Below are 24,585 nucleotides of genomic sequence, written 5' to 3'. Positions count from 1 at the left end.
ATTTCAGGCAATCCCATACTACAGTAGGCTTCTGTCAGTGATGAGAATGATGATAGTGCAAGTACATCCTATCTCTACTCCTGCCACTTCCTTTGTAGCTCATTTGCATCCTGACTCATTGGCCGATCAAAAAAAAGATTCATGTTTGCATGAGGGATCGCAGGGGGAGGACAGAAGACACGGCATGTCTGTGAAGTTCAGGGATGTTTATCAGAGAGCCAGCTAGATCACATAATTAGCCAAAGGGATGAAAAAAGAAATTTTGAAACAAAATCCTTATAAAAATCCATGATTCACAGCAAACCGGTGGTTTGTTTTGAAAAGTAAAAACCGTCAATACCAAAATTCCCCTTGGGCTCTTCTGTGCCAAATATTTGTTTGGGTGCAGACGACTGTGAACCATTTCTTTTCTCTGTGTCGTGCTTTCAACCTTAACACAAGCTTTAATTTACCTTTACAACTATTTTAACTGTGGAATGTGTTTTCTAAAGCCTTCAAGCAACTGTACACTTCTCCTACGTGTTGAAATTTTTATGTCACTGTACCATAGTACACAGTGGCCTTTACATCTGCACAACTATTATTCACTTCACGTCAGAGTTTCTAAAACAAGATGAAGGCTCCGTACACTTAACTTTCATTCCCGTTAATTCTTAGACAACAGAAGTGGCTAAACCAGACTTAGCTACAATTTCAGTTCTTCTCACAATACAATAAGATAATAAGATGATTTCAGATAAAATTGGACATTTTTGGACAAATCTGTTTGTCCAGTCCATTTTTCATGTAACTAGATTAATGTGCCTACACTGAAATTAAATAATTATTTTAAAACAAAATGTTTTTCATCCACTTTTGCTGAAGTTTTAATATTATGGTTGAGCTGGGCACTTTGGTTTTAAAACAAATCATGCATGTGAACGAACACTGCAAAATATTTATTCAGATATCTGCTTAGTCCAAATATCGTGCATGCATTCATTTAGCTAACAGTAAGTATCTCCTCTTAAACCCACAAACTTTTATTTTCCATTTCTGTTTGTGTGTGGATTAAATTAATGAGATCCAAGGCAATTAGCAAACTTTAGTAGTGCTGGTAGTTTTTTTTTTTTTTTAAACCTTATAGCACGCTAGCTAACTGTTTGCTTCCAAGTTCTACGTCTCTCAGCTCCAGCTTCATAACCTAATGCACACACACGAGCGTGGAAAGAAAGCAAAAAAGGCATATTTCTCCCAATAAGGGTTAAATTAAAGATTCAGTAGACTTTGTGCTGGTTCTGATCATTACCGCATAGCTTTCATGTTGCCTGTTACTTCTCAGGGTCAGTAATGGAGCTGGGTGAGGCTAATCCTGAACATGGGACAAAGCTGAGCTGGCTGTGTCTGTGGTGGCAAAGAGAAAACAGGTTAACACACACACACACATTCTGGTACAGTGACTACAAAACCTGTTGTGATTAAATTTCTCATATTTTCCAACCAGGTTACAAAGGAACTGCTCCTCGTGCTTTTATTTTTGTAATGTTTACAGTAAGGTCTGGATCTGTTTGTTACTTAGGCTCCAGATATTCTTAGTAACAATTCAAATGTAAGAAGCTTAAAACTCTCAGCAACACAAAAGTGTTCACTAACACTATGCTCACTATCAGCAACAAAAAGCAACGTGAAGCAAATAAGATCCCAATCACAAACTTGTGACCTGAACCTATACATCTAATTGCATTAGTATGGCCATTATTCACAGTTTAGCTTACTGTGATGGAGACGGTACCGTGTGTGTTGGGTCTTCGCTGTGCCAGATTTGAGTCTCTAATAGTGCATACACTGATAACTGATGAGCTGCACACTCCACTTATTCTTCAGACACACTTCGTAAAGTACCATGAAGGTTCCAACATTCTTGCAGGAAGGCAGCATTTATGATCATTCTACAGTGCTTATATTCAGGATGGATCTTTTGCTGTAGTGTCAGTAGAGTGCAACAGATTATTAGGCAGAGTCCTGGTAGCAAATAACCAATTATGATCAACAAACGTGACTGTATACATTTTGGAACACTACTGAATGAGTGCACCACAGTAATCGACTTTAATATCCTTTATAGTGCTCTAATTAAAAACATACTGCCTGAATATCTCTTAAGTGGTCGTTCTGCAGAGAAGCTCTGACATCTTTACGTCCCAGCTCCTCAGAGCAGCCCAGCTGTGAACAGACTGTAGACAAGAGGCGCTGGTTGTGTTCCAGTGCACTTTAAAAAGCATTCACAAGAGGGATTTCTTTAAAACCAGCTCAGTTAGCACAGCAGCTACACATGATGATGACGACATGCAGAGTTGGCACCGCAGATGGCTGCTTTGGTTCTGTACCACAAACAAATTCCTTGTGTGTAACATACTTGGCCAAATAAAGGTGATTATCCTTAAGGAGGGGATATATTTTCATACTAAATGACAAAGGGTAAAAGTGGCTGACCAAAACACGGTCACTTCCACATCACATCCTCATTCGGCTGATCGTAGCCAAACAGTGTGACCAAGGCCTCAAAATATTTCCAATAAGTGAATCTTGTGCTGAAAGGACTTCTATTTCCAAGGTCCGTAATGACCTTCAAGCTCAGAAAAGCCAAGGGGTGGCTAGCATAAAAAAAACAAATGTAATATTTTATAATAATAAAAGATGATTGCAAAGTTTCATCCTAATCAAGGTGAGCATCAGAATACACTTAGGGATAGGCAATCCTGGGATACTTGTGGCAAATTGAAGTGTGTTGAAGTGTTCAAGACTAATGCCCTGTATTGTATTAGTGAAAAGTCTAATCAACCAAATGTACAGAATTTAAGCAATGAATTAACTGATTAGTCAACTGTCATAAACTTTAACTATTTGGATAATCAAATTGTTTTGAGTCATTTTTCTAGGAAAAAAAAATTATTCTTTGGTTCCAACTTCTCAAACATGCAGATTCAGTGCATTTCTATGTCTCATATGACAGTAAGCTAAATATCTTTGGATTTTAGACTGGTCTTCAGACAAAATAAATTATATGAACAGGTCACTTTGGGCACTGGGAAATTATGATCAGCTATTTCCACTAATATATAAACAAAACAATCTGTTATTTGAAAAAAAACTATTAACCTTTTAGTCAATAATGATATTGCAATATCTTTTGAAATACCCACAAACAGACAAAGCACACAAACACATGAAGGAAACACCAGTACGCTGACTCTCCATTGACAATTTCCACACACACACTGTCTGGCAGCTTTTCACCCCACAAGTTTAGTTTACAGGCGAACAACACTGATTGACCTGGTGGAAGAGAACCCTTGTATTGGAATGACACTGGCACAAGATGGCCAGCCATGAAACATTGATGAATTTGACTGGTAACCCAACACCACCTACACTCTGTTTCCCTTGCAATGGACATCTGAGTTCAAAACTAAACGAGGACGAGGCCCTGAGAGGTGAATCAGGAAAGGAAAGCAGCACTTGAGACGTTGTGGCTGTAAAATAAAGTTTCCAGGAGCTAAGAACAACAATAACAACAACACGTGGATACAGTGTTTTCCACAGAATGAGTTAACTGCAACACTATGAAACTAGATACATCTGGAAACAACAGTGACAGATTTATTGGCTGCGGTTTCTGAACTGTGACGCCCGATTCGATTCTATATAGGGTGGATCCACTTTGTCTCTATAGTGAGAAGGAGACACAACAAAGTGGAAACACGGCAGAAAAAGTACATATGCAATTTAGTGTTTCACTTCTCTAACGAATGCAAAAGTAGTGTCTATTTCACCGGGAATCCCCCAGTTCAACCAGCAGAGACCAGTGTTTGTCCTTGAGCAGCTGTTTGGAGATACCCAACCCTTCCATCCACAGCTGGCAGTGTACACGCACACAAATGGTCCAGCAACTACGGAAATGTCACTATCATGTTTTAACTTAACGGGAAAGTTAAAATACTAAGTTAACACGGGTACATTTTGCGCGTCTTACCGTCAAACTCGGACGGATCCTCCGGTTGGACGGAAAAAGTGCACGTCAGTTTGATCGGCGTCGACCAGCAGCAGCAGGTTCTAAACCACAATCACACATTCAAGAGGAGGAGTCCTCTCTGGAATGAATAATCACTTCGATCTCGATCACAGCTCCACAATACCTACCTAGCGCGCACACACACACACACACACACACACACGCACACACACACATAGGTGAAACCACACTAATCCTCGTTTGCAAGCTCCTCCCACTGAGCTACAACAGGCCACATCCATAGGAGTGTGTTGTTCATGTTGTTGCTTATGAAAAATAAATCCATGACAAACTGTAAGTGGCGTCTGTGCGTGTGTCACAGTCACAGTGTAGCTCACTGTAGGAACACGCATCGTGGATATGAATATACATTAGCTTTAGAGTTTGAAGTGTCTGTTTCCAAAAACACTGGCACTTTGCAGCACCCACCTTCCTAAAACCTTTATCTATATCAGAATTACAGAAACTTGCTTCTCTTGATTCTCCCTGAAATAAAATTAATCTGGTCCTGCTGATTTCATCTGGTCCATACACGACCAGAAAGAAACGATAAGAAAATCATCCTTTAAAACGATCAAGCTTTACGTATCTCTACATATCACCATACTTTGGACCAAAAAAGCGAGACACGAGAAGACAGTAAAAAATACTGCAACCCAGTTATTCAATATAATTTGTCTTTTCCAATGTCTTACGTTTTTAAATATAATAAGATTTGATGTAAACATCTCTTGTCTCAACGCGAGGCTTTGGGTCACGTTGACATTCAATTAGATATTTTCCTCATGCACAATGAATCCTTTCCACTGTAGATGATGCAGTCTACAGCGACATCTAGTGGACGAGTGTTACACTTTTCAAGTCATTTTCAAGGAGGATTATACTTCAGATGGACGCCACAGTGGATCTTGTGTGCAAAAGCCAAAAATATAAAAAAGATATAAACGCTGAATGGGTGTCAGAAAGGGACAAGACTATGCAAAACACTCGTATCTTGTCATTTATTTTGTAAAAACGGACTTTAAAGTAACGTCTGCTGCAGTTGTTTTAAAGAATTTGATTTTGACTCAACCCTACACTAAGTGTATTTTGTAAGATTACCTGGCATTGTGTTATGTATACTATTATTGACGTCTTTCTACAATGCAACTAAACGATTGAACATTTTTATGGATGAAAACTAATATTATCCGTAGGTTAATTTCGCTTTGAAAGCAAAAAGCCCCCCGTGTTCCGGACAGCAGCACCACCTCTGTCCCCTGCAGGACACAGGGTGCTGCTGTGGGCAGGACCCGAAGCTTTTTAGTGAGCAGGACAGTCAGCAACCAGGGTTTTATGGTCCGTGTGACGGAACAAACAGCTGTTCTCAGGAGGTTGTCCTTCACTTCATTCTCTTATTCTTTCATTTCTAAATAGTTTTAAGTCCCGATGGCTGAAGCCCTGCGTGAAGCGGAGGAGCGCAGAGTTCCGCGCCAGGCCACAGGTAGGTTTGGTCATGTAACAGGTTGACAGTCGTGGTGTCCTCACTCATCTAACGGGCTTTAAAATGCTCTCACCTGATCATCTGTTGTTCAGATGGAGCAGTAATCGATTGTGACTGGCCAGACTTATGATTTACATTATATTGCGGTTAAATCATAACTTTTAAAGGGCCATACCAACGATTTTGGTATCGAGGCTATTTATTAATCAGTTATAAAGAAGTCATGAATATTTAGACCCGCATTGCAGCTAATCATTCCTCAAACTGTTTGAGAAAATTGGATGCATTCCCCTACAGTTTCATGGCTTTCAGTGCTTTCCATCCTTTTACAAACTCTTGTAATGTGATGTAAACTATGTAATCTACCACAGTGAGCAAGTTATTTTGTGTGGTACACTCACTAAAACAGAATACACCGCTTGGCTAAGCATCTGTTAGCTGTCTGGAACAGGAGGAAAAATCATTTTAAACATTATAGTACTGCATGCATTTGGAAATATAAAACCTACAGATTATCAGTAAGGGAGCTACACACTGGTTGTAAGGCACCAGGTATTGCAACCAGTCTGTCACTTTATTACACCATTTACCTTTTTTATCAGCCACCTAGCTGTTAACCAAACACTGGCCCATGCACCCTCATATGTGCAGTTTGCTGCTGGAAAGGAAACAGTGCTCTTGTTCCTTTTATTCTTGCTAAATTTGTGGTCCAAAGAACAGACATTGTTTTTAATTTTTGATCACCTGCCTCACATACAACCACTGAAGTTGTCTACTCAGATAAAATGTCCCTTTATTATGGTTCATAAGAAGGTTCCTTGTCAGTGTAACAGTTTTCATTGTTCCTTATTTGCCTTAGCAACCCCTGTGTTCTCAGACTGCCCCGTGCCCTGTCCTGCCCAGCCATCTATAGCCAGTGTTATAGCTCACACTACTCCCCCCTAGACCACACCCCAACCCCACCAGCTGTCTGGATGGGAATTCCTGTGCAGATAAGCTGCTGTGTCATGAAAAAGCTGTTTAAAATGATGTCCCATTCCATCACAGGCCATTCGCCATTGACCCTGAGCATTACAGATTGGCATCAGACACAATTTCAGGTGGCTTCCACTGTGAATCACTCATCTGCATTGACACCATCTAATCATCTCTGACTAGCAGCTGCTGACATGTTGTTGTTCACACATGACACCATAATCTGTCAGCCTCACTCTAGTGTTGTTTTTCAAGTGAGGCCAGATCTGTTTTGACCAGTCCTATGTTAACAGCAAACATTTTTTTGGATTTTAACACAAGGGATCTTTGCTGTTTACATTTTGACTTTGTTCTTAGTACCAAACGTTGTCTTCTAAAATCCACAAACGTTGTCTTCTCTTAGCATGTTCAAGATTTGCTAAATACAACACACTAATAAGTTTAGTAAAACTTGGCCATGCCTGTTGAAAAAATATAAAAGTTAAACCCAGACTGACCAGGATGTGCCTGAGGTTCCACAAGGTACAGTGTGGTAGCAACAGATTGTTTTATTTTCTGTCCTGTTTCTGTTTTACCAGTTGCTCTGACTGTCAAGCTGAGTAATGTGTTCAAGTGCAAGTGCAGCTGTGAAGTGAAACATTTTTGTATTTTGACATGTTTTCCATTTTCTCTACTCTATTGCTCAGGCAGTATGGATCCAGAGATGGCAGAAATTTGTTGATTTGACTTCATTTGGTGCCAGCAGCAGGTTGACATTTTTTATTTCACACCTGAACCTATAATTCAAATTAAAAATGTCAGCCTGTGGGTAGCACTGCCCGCTGGATGATTCATAATAGATTTGGTGACTTCATGAAAATTTCAGTTTCAAACTATTGAGATTTCAACTGCACTTTGTCTTTAGTAGCGGTATGAATCTTAGTTTAGCATGCTAAGATGGTGCCCATGGTAAACATTATGTCAGCATGTTTACATTATCACTGTGAGCAGTTCAGTTCTTGTGCCTGTTGTACTTTTGTCTAGGTGCAACCTCTCAAAGCTACTTGTGTGGTTGTAGACTCTAAGTCATGTTTAAGTTGAAGATAGGAAGCTAAATGGCACAGACAGCTCTATGCCAGAAGACAGCTGATCTTTTTAATTTCATACACTTTCTATCAGAGGTCTTAATGAATATCACATTCAATTTGTATATGTCCTGTAGTGTTTGATTCATATAGTATATGAGCACTAATAACAAAAGCAGTTCCAGGAGTTACGTAAGAGGGTCACACTGGGCTGATACTTGAAGATAGACAACCACACACAATCACTCCTACAGGCAAATTAGTCACCAATCTACCTAAGCTGCTTGTTTTTGGACTGTGGGAGGAAGCCAGAGAACATGCAGACTACGCACAGAAAGGCGCCAGTCTTAGCCGAGGCTCGACCCTTGGAGCCTTCTTGGTGTGAGGTGACAGAGCTAACCTCCGCACCACCATACTGCCCTGTTCTTATGTTCTTATACTGCCCCACTATGTTTCGGTCCTTAGACCTTCATCAGAGAAAATGCACAATAAACTAAGTACAAGTCGTGGGTGGGGGGGTTGGGGATGATTGTTTTGTTTGTGTCTGCAGTATTTTTCACAGCACAAGCAAGATTAAACTGACGTGCTTGTTATTGGTTGAAACGCCCAGAGGGAGAGACTGGCTGTAAGGTGTCATTTACTGGACTTTAACTCAACAAACAAGTGAGAAATTTGACTCTGACCTGAGTTCATATCTGGAATATTCGAATAATTCCTTTCTCAAAAAAATACACATTTATATAACTGTCCACTGTCTGCTCTCACACAAATCCCTAAGCTCAGTTTAGCTGGTATATGTATTGATTTTGAACATCTATTATAACTGTGAAAGCATTGCTTGCCCTTATGCTACATGACATACCTGAAATGTTTTTATTAATGAATGTTCTAAGTGCTCTTCAGGTGCTCTAGGAGCCCTTTAATTGTTCCAGAGTGCAGAAAAAAAACATTTTGTTTGTGTGCAATACTCTCCACTGTTTCGGTTTTATAGTATTTTTGTCAGAAGCACTTATCTGCAAAGCATTTTGAGTCGCTCTGACCTTTATGAAAATGTTCTGTAAAATGTTTGACTAGTTTGACGATAGCTCCACATGATTTTTAAAAACAAATAGGTGGCGACTTCACTACAACCATGACTTCCTGAATGACCACATTCCAGTTTATGAGATTAGCCAGGTAGACACAGGAGAGCTGATATGTTTAAAGGGCCCTCCCTCTTTTTCCTGGTGTCTGTGGGCGTGTGACTGCTAGCTCCTTGTCACATTGTCACTGACTCGCTGGACCAGGAACAAGGATCTTTATGGAAATATCTGGCTGATTCTTGACATTTTGTATTGAACTCATCGTCAGGTAGGGGCATCGGTGATTGGTATCACCAAAGAAACAAGCTGTGAAAGATAATCAAACAACTGTGTCTTTACGTTGCGTATGCCACACTGCCCATCTATGAGGAAGTGGTGTCACTTTATTTAAAGTAGAGAAGCTTAAAGCTTTGTCAAGCAGTTGCTAAAGAAGTCAAAGTGTCATTCTCACATGCTGGTGAAGTGTAACTTGAAGCAGCTGCACTGTGGCACTAACAGGGAACAAGTAACAGGTGTGACAGGTGGATGTGACTGGGAATTTGTATGGGAAATGTCCTTAAAGTCTTGTTTTAATGCTGGTTTTCCTTATTTTTAATAGGACTGCTGCTTTTGGGGATTTTTATAAACATTTACTGCCATCTGTTGTAGTCTGTATTTTAAAATGAACATTCATGAAATGTAAACAATGTGGAACAGCTCAGTGTTTCTCACATTTCATTTGTTGCACTAGGACTGTGTCATTGAAAGCACCAACACATTTGCTTTAGACTAACTGGTTGATCAAGATTTCTTCAATGACCCTTTTGGCTAGGGATGGGTTCTTGTATTTCAAAATCATACAGTCTGTACGTAGTACCAAATAGTATTTTAAATGGAACAATGGCTATGACCTGTGAAAGTATAGTATGTAGGTTTCAGGTCCATCCTCTTACTAAAAAGTTGAATTCAGAAGCAAAATGCACCCTTGTTCAAATCTATGCCCTTCTTACAGTCCTATTTAGTATGTTGTGACCAGTAGCTTGTGCTGGCTAATGTTAGCAAACCTTGAATAGGGTCACTTTAATATGGTGTTTACATCTTACAAACAAGCCTGCAAATTTATGTGACTGATTTTAAATTAATTTAAAGTCACTGTATTTAAAATTTGGTAGCAAATTCCCTGTAATCAATGTATTTTTTTACAGTTGAGAAGCCACAGAACATTCCACTATTTTGCCCTAAAATCCCTGCCATGCTTTGCATTGTCCTTCTTTATTTCATTACAATTAAGTGGACGATATACCTGAAGTGCTACAATATCCACAACCACCTTCGAACACTTTCAGAAAGTCAGCTCTTTAACCTCCATAGGCAAAAGAAATATACCAAAGGGAAGATTTATGATGACCACTGAGGGTGTTGGGTCATTGTGGACAATGTTCCAAATCGATTAGAAGGTTTATTTTATAGTGACAGTTCATTTTAGTATGATTTTTGCATCAAAGTGATGAAAGTTTTGGATTTATCAGGCATTTAGTTCAATGATTAAATCAAAAACGGACAATTCCCATCTGTCCATTCTGTCCCCAAACAGATTCTCTGTTAATATTGTATTATTATATATATATCTATGTTGCACTTAAAAATGACATATATCATGGCAGATTATTTGATCCATGCACCTGAAAATATCTTTATTTGTGCTGTGAGTAGGGGGAGTACTGTAATATTAAGCTCTGTGATACTGTAAAGATTCTTGATTGCTTTTTAATGTTACCAAGTGCCAGGATGTTATCTTTGTTGCTACAGATCGCTTAGGGAATCTGTGCCTCTCTGTTTTCCTCTGCAGATCATCTTGAAAGAACAAAGCCAGAACATTTTCATGCCAGGTATGTCATTTCCCCCCGTGGTGATGGTTCATACACATTGTAGTGGTTGATCCAGTAGAAGTTAGTTTCACCAAAACTGGATCTATTGTGGGAATCAGGCTCTATCCCTTTAACAGCCAGATCTGCTGATGGTCAGGTTGTGAATGGACAAAACAATGCACTCACTCTTCTATCCTCACTGACTGACAGAGAGAACATGGGAATGAATATACATGCTGCTCTTTTAGTTGTTATTTACAGACATTAAATAAACTTTACCCTCCTAACTGACCTTTTGTAAAATCAGACATCATTTAAAAACACAGTTAAAGATGCTTAGTCTTAGGTTGCTTGTGTTTACTGCTTAGATAATCAATTAAATTAATCATGTGTTGCCAAGATCAGGGAAAGAACTGCTGGCATTTCCCCCAGAGAGTTTACATCACCCTCCTGCAGCCATAAAACTTGTCTTAATGAGCAGGATACGTGTGTTGATGATGAGCCTGCCTCCTCTGTCAGGAGGATTTAGTGTAGCTTTGGTAAAGAGACTAGTGGCACACATTAGAGTATCCCATTAGTTTAATCCCTCCACTTTTGAAAGAATAAAGAAAGGGTATATTAATACTGGTATGAAGCGATAGTGTTGGAGAAGGATTAGAGGATTAGAAAAGAAGAGATCTGCACCCCTCTGAGGAAAGTGGCCTGAGGGTAAGATTTCAAAAGTGGTTGTGTCCTTGTTTGGAAACGATGTTGTGTAGAATAGTAGTTATTTTAATGATGGCCATACAATATACACTGTGTTTACCTTGAAGTGGGACTATTCACTGAGCACATACAGTATGTAACGACATCATGCTTCGCTTAGCACCTTTTGTTATACTGATCTATTTGCTAATATAAATCATTGACAATCTGTGGCTTCAGGTTTATTCAACCCACATAAAATATTTCTGCCTTGAAAAACTAATACTTTAAGTAGCAATGTGGAAGTGAACAAATATTTTCCTGACCAAAGCCTTATTGCTGTTGCCTTAACCAAACCATGATGATATGAATGAAGAAAAGTATTTTGCTGTCATTTGTACTACTCACCTTATTTGTTCATTGTAGCTTGTTTATTGTATTTTATGTTCAATTGATCCTTTTCATTGTATTTTAACCTACAATAATTTTCCTCTTTTTAAATCTAGCATCTTCTGTATCTGGCTTAGCATCAGCATGTTAAATTAGCCTTATAGACGCAGCATGTTTTCTGATACAACCCAAGTGAAGCAGGTGAAAAGATTTAGTGTGAGTCACCACACAGGTATGGCAGGAACCTGCTCGTCTGTGTGCCCCATACCTTAATGAAAAATGGGATTCCTGTTCTGCTTTCTTGTTCAGCCAAGAACCTCTGTCATTTGTGCGAGCTGCTATTAAACGAAGTAAGTAACTTACTTTATATGAGAGTTGTTTACTAAAAGCACTTTGATATTGTGTGGTTTGAAAAAATGTCAGCAGCAACTTTCTGTGATAGCATATCTTTTTAAATGCGCACAATAGCTTGCTGGAAATAAAATCTACATATTTTTAACTATACATGTAGAAAATCAGTGGGGAAATATCTGATATTTATCAGTGTAAATTAAATTGCAGTGTTTATATTGCTTTTTTTCACCTTCTTCCAGCAAGAACAAACACTCAGGGTGACCAGAGAAGGTAATGTAAAATCACTCGTTTATTACACAAATAGACAAAATATCTAATCTTTTGTTTGTGGCTTCACAAATAACCATTGCAAAGCACCGTGCTTTGAAAAGGCTAAGAAAAATCCAAGTTTTCAATAAGGCAGAATGTTTAATGATGACTTTAGGTTGATGTGTGCATTTTCATTATCTTCTAGGCGACCAGAGTTCACCGTTATCTCAGCAGAACATCTGGAGAATAATGACCGGTTTCCAGGAACCTCTGTAGTTTTCCCTCATCCCCCTCAGTCAGGGTGGTCTGCAGGCATCCAGCCTGTCACCCAGGTGGGTGGCATCTGATTGACAGTGTTTGAGTTGACTTGGTTGAACAATGCGTTTCTATGTATAAGCCAGTATATGGAAGTTCTTTAGGTGTGTATTGGCTATGGGTCTGCACTGTCCAAGAAAATGTCTTGGTAAAGAATGAATAAAAAATACAAAGTGAGTACAGATCTTAGTACAAGCCTTGAGTTTAGGCAAGGCCAAATAATTCCAAAGGATTTAAAAGTACTGAGGTTATGAGGTATAGTGCAGTCAAATCTTCTAACACACTCAAATAGTACCATAAGTGTTGGGAACACAATGTGTGCACTAGTGTGTGAACACCTCTGTTTTTCATGACTCAGCTCCCACCATCCTATAACCAGGTGATTCAAGAGAAGACTCAAGAAGTGAACATTGTCAAGCCCACTGCAGCCCCCCGTCGGACCACCTGCACCACCACAAGTGCCACACAAACTGACCCTGTGAGGGAAGACGTCACCGCCACCGCCACCACCCCACGGTGCATTGCACCCCCACAGTCAGCTGAGAGAAGATCTGCTGGTGAGACATACAAAAATCTTTGCTGATGATGTGGCAGTTTTACGTTTCTGTTTCATCTTCATGCAAGATGGTTGTTTACTTTTGTTTCCAGGTAAAGAGCCACAAAAACCACCAAGATCATCACTGCTAAAAGTAGTGAACAGAGAACCAGTCACTGAAACTGACAGGAAGGATAGAACAAATATTACAGCATCCACAAACACTGAGAACCAAAGTGACTCTAAGCCAAATGTAAAGCAACCTAACCAATCAGAATCCACTAATACATGCAACAGCTGTGTTACTGTGCTCTGGAATATTCCCTCAAAACATCTCCCTACTGAAACTACCACCTCTTCTTCGGACTCAGAACCCAGTAAACGGCCCATTCCACTTCCTCGTATAAAATCCCAAAAGCAGGCAGTTACAGAGAAAGTCCAAATCCAGACTTTGGTCAAGCTCAGTGAAAACTGTGACAGTATTCACCCCTATCCACAGGAAGTCTCCTTAAATAAGTATTTAAAGGAGTTGTTGGAGGTCTTTAGCGCAGAATACGAGCTCGAGGAGAACGGTGACATCACTAACCAGTCAGACGTGGACTGTCAAGGTGAAGATGCTTTTGGCAAGATGAGCATGAACAACAGTCAACGTAATATCCGGGCCAGGATCCAGGCCTTTGAAAGTCAAGCATGCACTGAGGACGGAAATGTGGCCGAACCAGCTGAACCTGCACTTCAACCCAGGAGGGCGAGCTTCAAACCTTCAGTTGCTGCTAAACCTTCTGTAGCTCTTAAACCTCAGTTTAACCACAATATAGAAAATAATGACAGCCAAAATATATCAATCACAAATGTACCCCAAAGCCCTACACCAGTGAACAGACCCCAGACCCCTATGAGACCAGTGGGGATGTCTATAAAAGGGGAGCTAGAGGCTGCGCTACAGAAGGGGCCCATCTCAAATAGACCATCTCCTTCTGTATTGAGCAGAGCCAACAGTATCTTTGAAGCAGAAACTTCACCAATTCCTCCAACAACTCCAGTGAACCTTTTTAAGGAACCTTTGAAACCCAACCTTTATGTAAACAACCACAACTCGGCCTCCATTTTCAGTGAGAACGAATATGTGAGCTTTCCATCAGGTAAGGAAGCTTCTTTAAATATTGTGTGAGACAAAATGTACCACTCTGTATGAATGTACCTAATATTTTCAGTATAAATTAGTATATTGATTATTTTACTGACTCCCTTTATCATAATAATTAACCTTAACAGAGAACCTTTCAAAATAATGTTACAAAGGACTGTGTTATCAGTCACAACTGATAACTCAGGAAAATCACAAGAAAGAAGCAGGATGTTTTTTAAGTTCATTAAATAAAAAGTACGTGTACTATTTTTGCATGAGTGTCCAAACATTTGCAAGTGTCTCCTTGTTCAGATCACGCCCAAATCAAGCCACAACGTAGTGTAGACAGCGATGGAGGCTCTTTCTCCAGACAAAGTATGACAAAGAGACCAACCACCATCAGGGTTCCCAGCAAAACCGTTTCATGTGAGTCCACTAAACCTGACGTGATGGTGAAATGTCTTTCAAGCTACACAAATTATTACAGTTGATGTTTGCATTCGGGTATTGGGTGCCTTATGTTTGTTACACATACTGTGCCTGATGATATAATAAAGGAGAACTTGTCTTCAGTATGTTATGGTAAAGAACAATCTCTTCTCAGTCTCTGATAATTTTGAGGACAACCCTCCAGCTCCCCCTGTTCAGAAGGCTATAGGTTCCTTTAACACCTCAGTGAGAAACAAACAGAGCCCAACACCCCTTCTCCCCTTTCAGGTAAGCTTTCCGTTACACAGTGCGGCTCAAACCTATCAGCTACCTATCACAAACACTACGTATGAACATCCCAGGTTATTCTTGTTGACCTGAAACCTTTCATGTATTTCTCAACTTGAAAAAACTGTTTTTGAGGCTAATTAAAGCTACATAATATAACGTTTTTCAAATATTTTTGTTGTAGAAATATGCTCTAAAACTAATGTGGAGAGAAGCTGTGGTGGAGCATACGTAGCAGATTGTAGTGGAGCAGGAAGAGGGAGTGCTGTACAGAGCACAGTGGATCGATTTGGAGTTTCATGCTAGTGCTACCTTAAGTTACATATTGTAGCTTTAAAAGGTTTTATGCTACAAGTGTATATTTTGAGCCCAGAAAGTTTCTCTTAATCAGTTTTAAAGTATCTGTTACCTGCTTCACTTTCTCTTCTTTCCAAAAACAAAGCAACTATTGTGGCCCCATGAGCACAGTTTCTGTTGAGCTGTGACTGAATGCTACAGTATGTATTATAGCCATTTTTTAAACAATGGTTTCCATTATTGTAGACTGTTGCACTGTGTCTGTTTTTAGTGCTAATAAAAATGTTAAATCTTCTTCGGGACTCTTTCCAGCCTGGCTCACAGCTGACACTACCACCTCGGTAAGTGAGGGGAAAATAATCCTCTCAATCAGAGTTTAAAATGTTGGTGGACTTTGCAAAGATGCTACTCAACTCAACTTAATGATGGTGTTAATAATGCAGGAGGCCCAGTACAGCCAAACAGCTCCCACCTCGTCCATCTCCAGCCAAAACAGGCCCAGGAAGACCTCCTCTATCCAGTCATCAGGACTCAGCATCATGGGAGGCATCACCTAAACCCCAGCCACAGAAGACCTCCAGGAAAGGACCTGTTTTACCTCCAAGGCCCAACCCAGGCCACCGTCTCTACAACAAATACACTGTGAGAGAGACCCCACTGTATGCCTGAGTGCTGTAATTCTGTTTCGATTCTGCTGAGCATCTGCTTCAGTTTTGCTTTTTTCCAACAGCTTCAAGTTCCCCATGGAATTGCAGCTTGTAACTATAATGGGAACAGTACAGGAGAGCTGTCATTTCAGGTGACTAGAAGAGTTTTACCAGCTCATACAATGCCTCTACAAGTCTCTGTTCCACAGACCTTCTTGAGCAGCTGGATGTAATACAGTCCTTTTTTCATCCTCATCAATAGAAAAATGAAGTGCTTTTGTTGCTAGAGGAGATTGACCACAATACATTTGAGTGTGAAGTTGGAGACGCCAGAGGCAGAGTGCACAAGTCTCGCATGACGGTCATAACTCCTCTTGACTCAGACATGTCCCCACCACAGGTAACTAATCAGAGAATTTGTGTCATTTGTCCTTTACTTGCTCCTTTGTACCCACTCGGCTCTGATACATGTTAAGGAAGAGGCTTAGAGGCTTTGTTTTCTCCATACAGGGTGTCAGTCCAGCTACTTCAGGTGGAGATGGTTATGGGCAAAAGGTGCAGGCCCTACATGACTTCATCCCAGGTGACACATCATGGGGTTTTTTTTTCTTTCTTTTACCAAACAGCTGACTGAGATTATACAGTAACACTAAAATGTTAATGAGAAGAAGGGTACTTCAGTTAGTTTAGCTGAAGAGAATCACTAACCTGGGTCTGTCCCAAATTAAAAAATACACCAGTCAACACCTCTAAATCTCACTAATTAACATGTTCATACAGAAACTTAAGAACAGTTTGTGATATTTCTGGTCTTTGGAGAGCTAAGCTAGCCATTTTCCCATGCTTCCTATCTTTAGGCTACGCTAGGTTAACTGTGCCTCCTGACTCCAGATTCATACTTACTGTATAGCACTTAATTTTTGATACCAATAGACAACTAATGTGTATTTTGTTCACAGAGGGTCCAGGAGAGCTGGGTCTGAGAGCAGGAGATGTCGTGACCATGGTAGAGCAAGTGGACAGTGAGTGGTACAGAGGCACTTGTAGGGGATCTACTGGTTTCTTTCCTGTCAGTTATGTCAAAGTCCTGGTAGGTTTCAACTACTGAACTCCTTGCAAAGCCTGTAATTTAGAAATGTATACAATGTTAAAGAATTCCCTGAATTAAGGAAATCCATTTTCAATCATCTGTTTAGTCGGATTCACCAAAAACTCTACCTAAAAGGAAACCAAAGCCACCACCTGCAACAGCCAGGTACATTTTTTACATGATAAAACCTTTGCACTGGTCTTTAAAGTTTAACCTCAACTTTCCTAATGTTGGAAATGTTGATGTGTTCCATGAAGTGGTCCGCGATGTGTGGCGAGGTTTGACTTTGAAGGGGAACGTGGTGATGAGCTGTCTTTCTCTGAGGGGGATGTGATCCAGCTGAAGGAATACGTGGGACAGGACTGGGCTCGGGGACAGATCGGCACCTTAACCGGAATCTTCCCTCTTAACTTTGTGGAGGTCACTGAAGATCTGCCTCCACCTCCAAGTCAGCAGCAGACACAGCCCTCCAGGATAGCTCTGCCTGGTATGAATAGTCCATTTACTCTTTATTTTCCAGCTGATCTGACCCTCAGAGGCAAGTGAGCTGAATTGTACTTAGATAACATCAGTTTAACCTCTTGATACACAAACAAAATAAAAGATTGGCTGTCTCACTGAAGAGCATCCACCCTTTCTCTCTGTGTTGGCTGGTACTTCCTCTGTGGCATGTTAGGAATGTGTGTTTCTGTTTCATTAAATAGCTGTTTACAAAAGGTTGCTCAACTGTGACATTGAATCCTCAACACACCCTGGGCTGTAGCCAGAAATACAATTTAGACATCCAAACTTGGGTCTCCACTGTAAATACTAGGTGGAAAAAAGCTGATCTTTAATTTCAATGTTTTAAGGGTAGCTGAATTTAAATATACTGAGTCTAAAACTACTGGAACCAATCAAGTATTTAACTGTCACATGTAAAATTCCCCCAGGGTGCTACAATGCACAGCAGCTTTGTCCATTTTAATCATCTAGACGTCTTTTCCCCTCAGGCATGACTGCTTCTCCAGCTCTCAAACCTGCTCAGGTAACTGATATTTATAAACATGTAAGCAGTAACATCTGTAGGGACGATGTTGGTTATGCAGCACACCCACTGTGACCATCTCTTCTGTTATCCTGCTCATTCTGTAGGCGTCTCAGTTCTCTGTGGACTGGGTGGTGGCTCTGCACGACTATGATGGGAACTCGGGTGAAGACCTGTCCTTTCGGCAGGGCGACCGTATCTTGGTCACTCAGTACATTGATGCCGAGTGGAGCTACGGCAGACTCAACGGCAAAGAGGGCATGTTCCCCAGGGCTTTTGTTGAGAACGCCACAGGTACTGTATGAAGACCTCATCGTGTGTTTGATGGTATGACAAAATTATGGCCTTCTTACGCACTGACCCAAGCCCTAGATACAAGTTCATCATAATCTCCAGTAATCCCATCTATTGCCATAACTGAACCCATTATTAGGGTGGTAATAAAGACAAACATTTGGATGGGACATGAATGAGTGTCTTGTGCTGCCATGTAATTAGTAGAAACATTGTATTTGTAAGGATTGAGATGGTGAAATTGTCACTGAACTGAGGAATACTTGTCATCACTACAATATTAAAGTTGTAGCATTTCACAGGGAAAAGCAACATTACTGAGCCCCTGTTGCAGCTAAGTACAGTACTTTCAATTAATCTGCTAATTATTTGATGATATATTACTTTTATGACAATTTGGCCTGTGAAATGTAAGAAAATGGTCAAATATATTTCCTAAAGCCCAAGATGACATCCTCACGACTTACTACGTCTGACCAACAGTCCTAAACTCAGATAGTCTATCATTTCTTAAGGCAAAGCATCAGATCTTCACAATCGAGAATCTGGAGCTTTTTTTAAAGATCATATTCTGTTTATTAATAGTTTGCTTCATATATTTTTTTACATAAACTAAGTCTTTATTATTCATTAATTCAGACTGTATATGCCTTCCTCAGCAGCCCAGCAGTCATCTAACAACAAGCAGTATGAAGCTGCTGGTGGTGGGAGAGCCAGGGCTCTGTATACCTTCACTTCAGAATGTGATGAGGAGCTCTCTCTGCAGGTAAAGTGATTTTGTTCATGTCATGAATAAATTTTACAAATTCACAGAGTTAGAAGTACTTGAAGTGTCATCACCCTCTCATCCCTTCCTCTGTGCCACAGGTTGGAGATATTATAACTAATTTGGAGTCTGTTGATGGTGAATGGTTCTTGGGTGAGTTGAGGGGGAAACGTGCCCTGGTCCCTAAAAACTATGTGCAAGTACTGGCACAGTGACATGTGACCTGCAGTACAACAAACAGGGACAATGTTGGATGACCAGATCTGAAATAAGAGGACACTTTGGCCAAACTGAAGCACCTTTTAACTGGAATGCAGTATTTCATCTATAAGTGATGCCACATCTTTAATCATCTGCAGCATGAAGTGTTTTTATTATGGTTATAAATAAAGCTGACTCAGTATCAATTGTTTACATGCTGACTATAATTTGTATTCTTCACCAACTGTACACTTGCACCATCTAGTGGCTTATTTTATTCAACTTAAAGCATCACCATTACATATTTTACTAATATGGCTAATACTTTAGGATGTCTATTTTACTCTAGCTAGAGAACCTGGCTGACTAATTACATGGAATTAAACTCAAGTCAAGATGCATTAGAACAAATTACTGCCAGATTTGGATTACCACCTCAACCCCTTTTTGAAGCATCGCATTGAGTTGCATTGAGTGTACCTAATCAAGGGGGGTAGTGAGTGTACAGTGGCTAGCATTAATTATACTTGTGTGGGATTCACAAATCTTATTCTCAAATTGAACTTTCTTTGTAGGCTTTGATTTCATTTCAGGTTTCTATTGCATGAACATGGGATTAAGCTGTGCCAGTTCTATTCCTGAATGCACATAAACAGAAGCCACATTTAAAAAAAAAAACTGTACAGATTGTTGGTCATTTACATTTTTATTAAATCTGTCAGAGTTTAGACCGTCTCCTGGATGGGGGGCTCGTAGCCGTCAGCCCTCTCCACCTTGGCTCCAGTGTCATCACCTGATGCCTTTGTAGCGCTGCTGGCACCACCTTCACCGTGGAGCTCCATCAGTTTGCCCACTGCAACACAAGACAAAAAAACCTTTTAACTCAGGCTGAGATATCTGGCTATTAACAAGCTGGATCTTTACATCAGAAATGGAAGTGATGTGGTGGTGACATTCCATCCTTCAGCCTCTACTCTGAGTTATTCAAGAAATCCGTCTGCAAACCTGTCACTTCATATTTACACACAACTCAAACCTATCACTTTTGCCGTGCAAGGGAACGTCAGGGTGATCTCCCTAGGTAGTAATCAGGTGTTCATATGGGACCGAAACAGTGTCATCATGTGTTCCCACAAGTAGACAGGGAGTCAAACAGTGGGGGCACATCCAGTGTTGCAGCTGCTTCACTTACACTCAAACTTGGGCTTCTTAAGCATCTTGACCTTACGGACATAGACGTCATGTAGAGGGTAGATGGACTGGCAGGCCTTCTCAATGTCCTTTCCGACACTGTCAGGGATCCTGGAAAATGACACGAAAAGCAACGTGTTAAAGGAAAAGATCACCACAAACCTTTGTCAGAGATGGTAGGTCTCCATGAAATGCCATTAAGTGAACTTGAAGACAAACCAAATGTTTTATAAGCAAATGATTGGCATAGGCTTTCACTGAATATGCAAATGTTCATTCAGGAGAAACCATATAAAACTTACAACTTGTTGACAACTTCCTTCAGGTCGTTGGTCTGAACCTCACGGGTCATGATCTCCATCATCTTCTTGCGGATCTGGCGGACCTGCTGGTGCTGAGCGTAGGAGGTCTTTCTGATCTGGTTGGTGCGTTTTTTTGTGAAACCCACACAGAACAGACGCAGAAGGTAGCCATCCGTGGTCTTCACATCCACATGGGCCTCGATCATAGTCTGAGTACAAAGAATACATCAATCCCAATTAGACTTGAAGCTAAATTTCCTCCAACTGGTCTCACACTGCCATATTTGTGATTCAGTGCATTCTAAGATCTAAACTGTGTGGTAATCCAACTTTTGCTACACTCATCTTCCCTCAACCTGTTTCTTACCACATTTCCCTCACCCGATGTATTTTCATCTCTTGATAGATTGTACCAGACTGCAGTTCAGTTCATGTATTAGGCATGTACACTTTTTTATGCATTGTAAATAAAAAACATGTTTTGACAGCACAATATATGTCAAGTTTCTAAAGGATGAATAATGTACAATCATCCCTGCATAAAGGAGCAAAGCCAAGTTCCACAACTATGTACTGATTCTAGTCTTTGTGAGCTGCTCTTTCTGTAATCGACTACATTATGCCTTTAACCAACTGCTTTTACAAAGTTATTCAAGGGGAGGAAACAACTCCCATAAAACACCAGCCTAACATTACTGTTCTTCTATGTAGCGCTCCATAAAGTAAAAGCCAGGCTGTGTTTCGTGATTAGAAAACGTTACATGTAAAACTTGAACCAAGGCGTGCAGCACTGTGCCTATTGAGGCAGCTGTCAGTGAAGAAAGCATTAGTGCATCATATGAATTTTCATCCAATGGGACTACTAAGCAGAGATGCAAACCATAGAGACTAACTGAAGCCCTTCTAACAACCTAACATGGAAATTAGACCATCACTGTTTATTTCAGGGTTGTGTCACTGTGGAAATGACCAAATTACACACTGCATGGTGTTAAAGACTCAAACACTGGGTCCAGAAATACAGAGTATATTGACATCACCTCTTGAACAATGGTTACATGCATCAGGGAGGAACAGTTGCCCTTCAGGTGAACCTACTTTCCAAACTGTTCTGATTAAAATAAATAAAAACCATCTCAGCTCCCCTTAGAGTCCCAACATAATTTCCAACAGACTCATCCATACTGTAGATCCAATCTATGTACCATTCACTTCAATATCCTTATATGTTCTTGATTTCTACCACTTGCTCATCATAACAGGCTAAATTAATTAGTGCTTGTGTCTTAATGCTTGCACACAGATTTAATTTTTAGACTTTGCTCCAGACAACATTAATTGACCATGCAAGATTCTAGCAAAGCCCCACTGCATTCAGAAGCTCATCAGTACTACCTTCCTGCTATTGCCTAGATCAGCAGTAGCTGATCATCAAGCACCTAAAGCAGCTGCCCCAACTGCCATTCCTATCAGATGTTCCAAAACCACTTGAATCATGAGCTAGCTTCACTTATATGCTGCCACAGGCTAAACTCATAGGAGAATTTTAAAATCTTTAATATGGGTCTAACAAGTTTGTATTGTTGCCAAAACTCAATTAACTAATTGGTTTAGTGAAATATTTAGAAGGATACAGAACACTAGTCACAAAAACATGACGATCACCTGCCACTTCTTGACCATGGAGCACATCTTGTCGCGGGTCAGGTCCATGCCGTGGAAATTGGTGAGGCAGTTCTTGCCCTGAACATCTTCAGTGATGAGCTTGAACTTACGGAAGGCCACCTCATCATTCTGCAGGTCAGCGAGGCTCACCTCGAACACACGTCCTTTAAGACCATCAGAGGCGATTTCTGGGTGGTTGTGAATAGCACAAACAAGTTAGAAAACAAACATGGGTAGGACTGAAATTTATGACAATCTCTGGAATTGGTGGGGCCTTAGAAATGGGAAAATCAATTTATCTCCCTCGTAATCAGCAACCATCATTTGGGACCAAAACAGTTTATCATATGTTCCTATTTGATAAGCAGCTATTCAACATGTTAACAATCCTTTAAGGAGTATTTACAGCATAATTTAAAGTCATGCTTAGTTTACTATAAATAGTCTCAGGAAGAAAGAATCTGGTCTTTACCAAATGAGGAGTATTTACAGCATAATTTAAAGTCTTGCTTAGTTTACTATAAACAGTCTCAGGAAGAAAGTTACAGGCTAACAGCAGAATTTCACTGTTCATAAACCTACACATCAAGCCTTTACACAGTGACTTACTGGTTCCCTGAGTCCTGGTGACCAAAGTCTTGCCAAGGTTTCGGATGTTGAACATGGCTGGTGCTTTGACATCATACCAATCCTTCTTGGAAAAAGGGTCCACACTGCAGAAGAGTAAGCAGCACACAGAGCAAAATTATGACACAAGGTCTATTGAAGTGCACATACGGCACCGTCCCAAACACATGGATGCACAGAGGGGTTATGAGCTGGAGGGAGAGGACAGTTCACTGCTAGCAAGCCGGGTAAGCATGCACTCCAAATGACACTGAAGAATTAAATCCATCTAGCCTTGCCCCATTGTCCAGCCATTTCTTAAACATACCACCCGGTCATTGTTTGTCCACGCAGCACTATTACAGTATAATTTCAGACTTAGGTACGGAACGTTTGACTGCCATGTTGATAAGTAACGTCAAGCTTAGCTAAATCCATGCTTAGGCTTGGTAACTTAGCCGATCGATAATAACGTTAGCATACTGACCGTTACAACGGACACACTCACACAGCCCTTTATCTTTAAACACACACCGAATCCTCTATAAAATTTACAAGTCTTACTAAGTCAACCTGATTATGACAAGATCCTACAGCGCTGAGTAAAGGCACTAAGCGTGTTACAATTCTATGAAGCGCCAGAGGTCGGAGACGACGAGACTAGCACTGGCCATTTAACATCCATTTAAAATCTGCTTCATCCTTCACACTTCTTATACCAAACTGGCTCCATTGCAAAGGGAAACGGTTGTTTCGTGTTATCATGTGTGAATTTGCTACTTACATCTTCTTTTTGGCACCCCTTTTGCCGCCTTTAGTCAGCCTCTTATTCTTGCCGACTGCCATGTTGGCTACAGGGAGTGAAAGAGAAGGAAATTAGGAAGTACCGCGAGAATTGATGAGAAAAACCGAAGATGAGATTTCCTTTATCTCGCGAGTCCTTCTAGCGCCTTTTGGCGCCGTCCGCTGGTGATGGGTTAACATAACATGGGCTCCCAAAAATAAGACAGTCAGAAACTACAGTAAATGAGTCTCTTTATGGTGTCAGTGGAACTAGTTAAATGCCGCAGGTATTTTAAATGCATTGACAACTAGATATTTAAATCACACACCAAGTAATTTTATTTAAAAAACCACCACGAGGATCTCTGAAAAACTACTCAAAAATACCTAAAACTAGATAATATACAGTATTCGAGAGAAATCAAGGACAGGATTTTACACGTGCATATTTACAATGCATTTTACCCCCAGGATGAGTATTGTACCTCAATTGACTATTGCATAGTCCCTCATAATGTCACCTTGCTTATCACTGCAGTGATGTATTGTACAGTCTGATTGCTGTGGGGAGAAATGACCTACGGTAACACTCCTTCTTGCACTGGGGATGTAGCAGTCTTGTGCTAAAAGAGCTGTTCAGAGCCTCCACTGTGTGGTGCAGGGGATGGGAGTGGTTATGCATGATGGATGTTAGTTTTGCCAGCATCCTTCTGTCCGCCACCTCCTCGATGGAATCCAGAGGGCAGCCCAGGACAGAACCAGCTCTCTTAACCAGCTTATTAAGTCTCTTTCTGTCCCTGTCTGCAGATGCCACCACAGTAACATAAAATGTCCGAAGGAG

The 24,585-nt window shown here is 40.5% G+C and overlaps 4 protein-coding genes across 4 annotated transcripts in view; 2 read left to right on the top strand and 2 right to left on the bottom strand.

The window, feature by feature from the left end:
• Nucleotides 1-4,194, bottom strand: part of fhip1aa (FHF complex subunit HOOK interacting protein 1Aa) — a 24,567-nt gene extending 20,373 nt beyond the window's left edge. Inside the window, exon 1 of the mRNA XM_020591723.1 lies at nt 4,013-4,194. The gene's annotated coding sequence lies outside the window, so the exon portion shown is untranslated. The remainder of the gene's footprint in view (nt 1-4,012) is intronic.
• A 4,719-nt stretch (nt 4,195-8,913) lies between these two features.
• On the top strand, nt 8,914-19,410 carry sh3d19 (SH3 domain containing 19; the record flags this gene model as incomplete). Its single annotated transcript, XM_020591755.1, has 21 exons — nt 8,914-8,923; nt 10,484-10,523; nt 11,886-11,926; nt 12,170-12,200; nt 12,385-12,511; nt 12,853-13,051; nt 13,143-14,171; nt 14,471-14,584; nt 14,763-14,875; nt 15,485-15,513; nt 15,616-15,814; nt 15,903-15,971; nt 16,082-16,219; nt 16,330-16,402; nt 16,779-16,909; nt 17,016-17,074; nt 17,167-17,396; nt 17,902-17,936; nt 18,044-18,230; nt 18,890-18,996; nt 19,098-19,410. Coding segments are annotated over 21 exons (3,075 nt in total), but the record flags the coding sequence as incomplete, so codon positions are not given.
• Nucleotides 19,411-19,884: 474 nt separating this feature from the next.
• rps3a (ribosomal protein S3A) lies at nt 19,885-23,853 on the bottom strand. The gene is made up of 6 exons (XM_020591722.1): nt 23,746-23,853; nt 22,965-23,068; nt 22,356-22,543; nt 20,691-20,899; nt 20,390-20,499; nt 19,885-20,050 (listed from the first exon to the last, which is right to left on the bottom strand). Exons 1-6 carry the CDS (start codon nt 23,805-23,807, stop codon nt 19,923-19,925), a joined length of 801 nt encoding a protein of 266 aa, XP_020447378.1. The 5' UTR covers nt 23,808-23,853; the 3' UTR covers nt 19,885-19,922.
• lrba (LPS-responsive vesicle trafficking, beach and anchor containing) overlaps nt 23,079-24,585 on the top strand; it is a 180,951-nt gene continuing 179,444 nt past the window's right edge. The window contains exon 1 of the mRNA XM_020591709.1: nt 23,079-23,209. Coding sequence (XP_020447365.1) covers nt 23,150-23,209 — 60 coding nt within the window. The 5' untranslated portion in view covers nt 23,079-23,149. The remainder of the gene's footprint in view (nt 23,210-24,585) is intronic.

The sequence above is a fragment of the Monopterus albus genome, unplaced genomic scaffold (genome assembly GCF_001952655.1).
Source record: "Monopterus albus unplaced genomic scaffold, M_albus_1.0 scaffold15.1, whole genome shotgun sequence".
Lineage (NCBI taxonomy): Eukaryota > Metazoa > Chordata > Actinopteri > Synbranchiformes > Synbranchidae > Monopterus > Monopterus albus.
The sequence above is the reverse complement of the archived record's forward strand: the minus strand, read 5'-3'. Positions and strand labels throughout refer to the sequence as shown.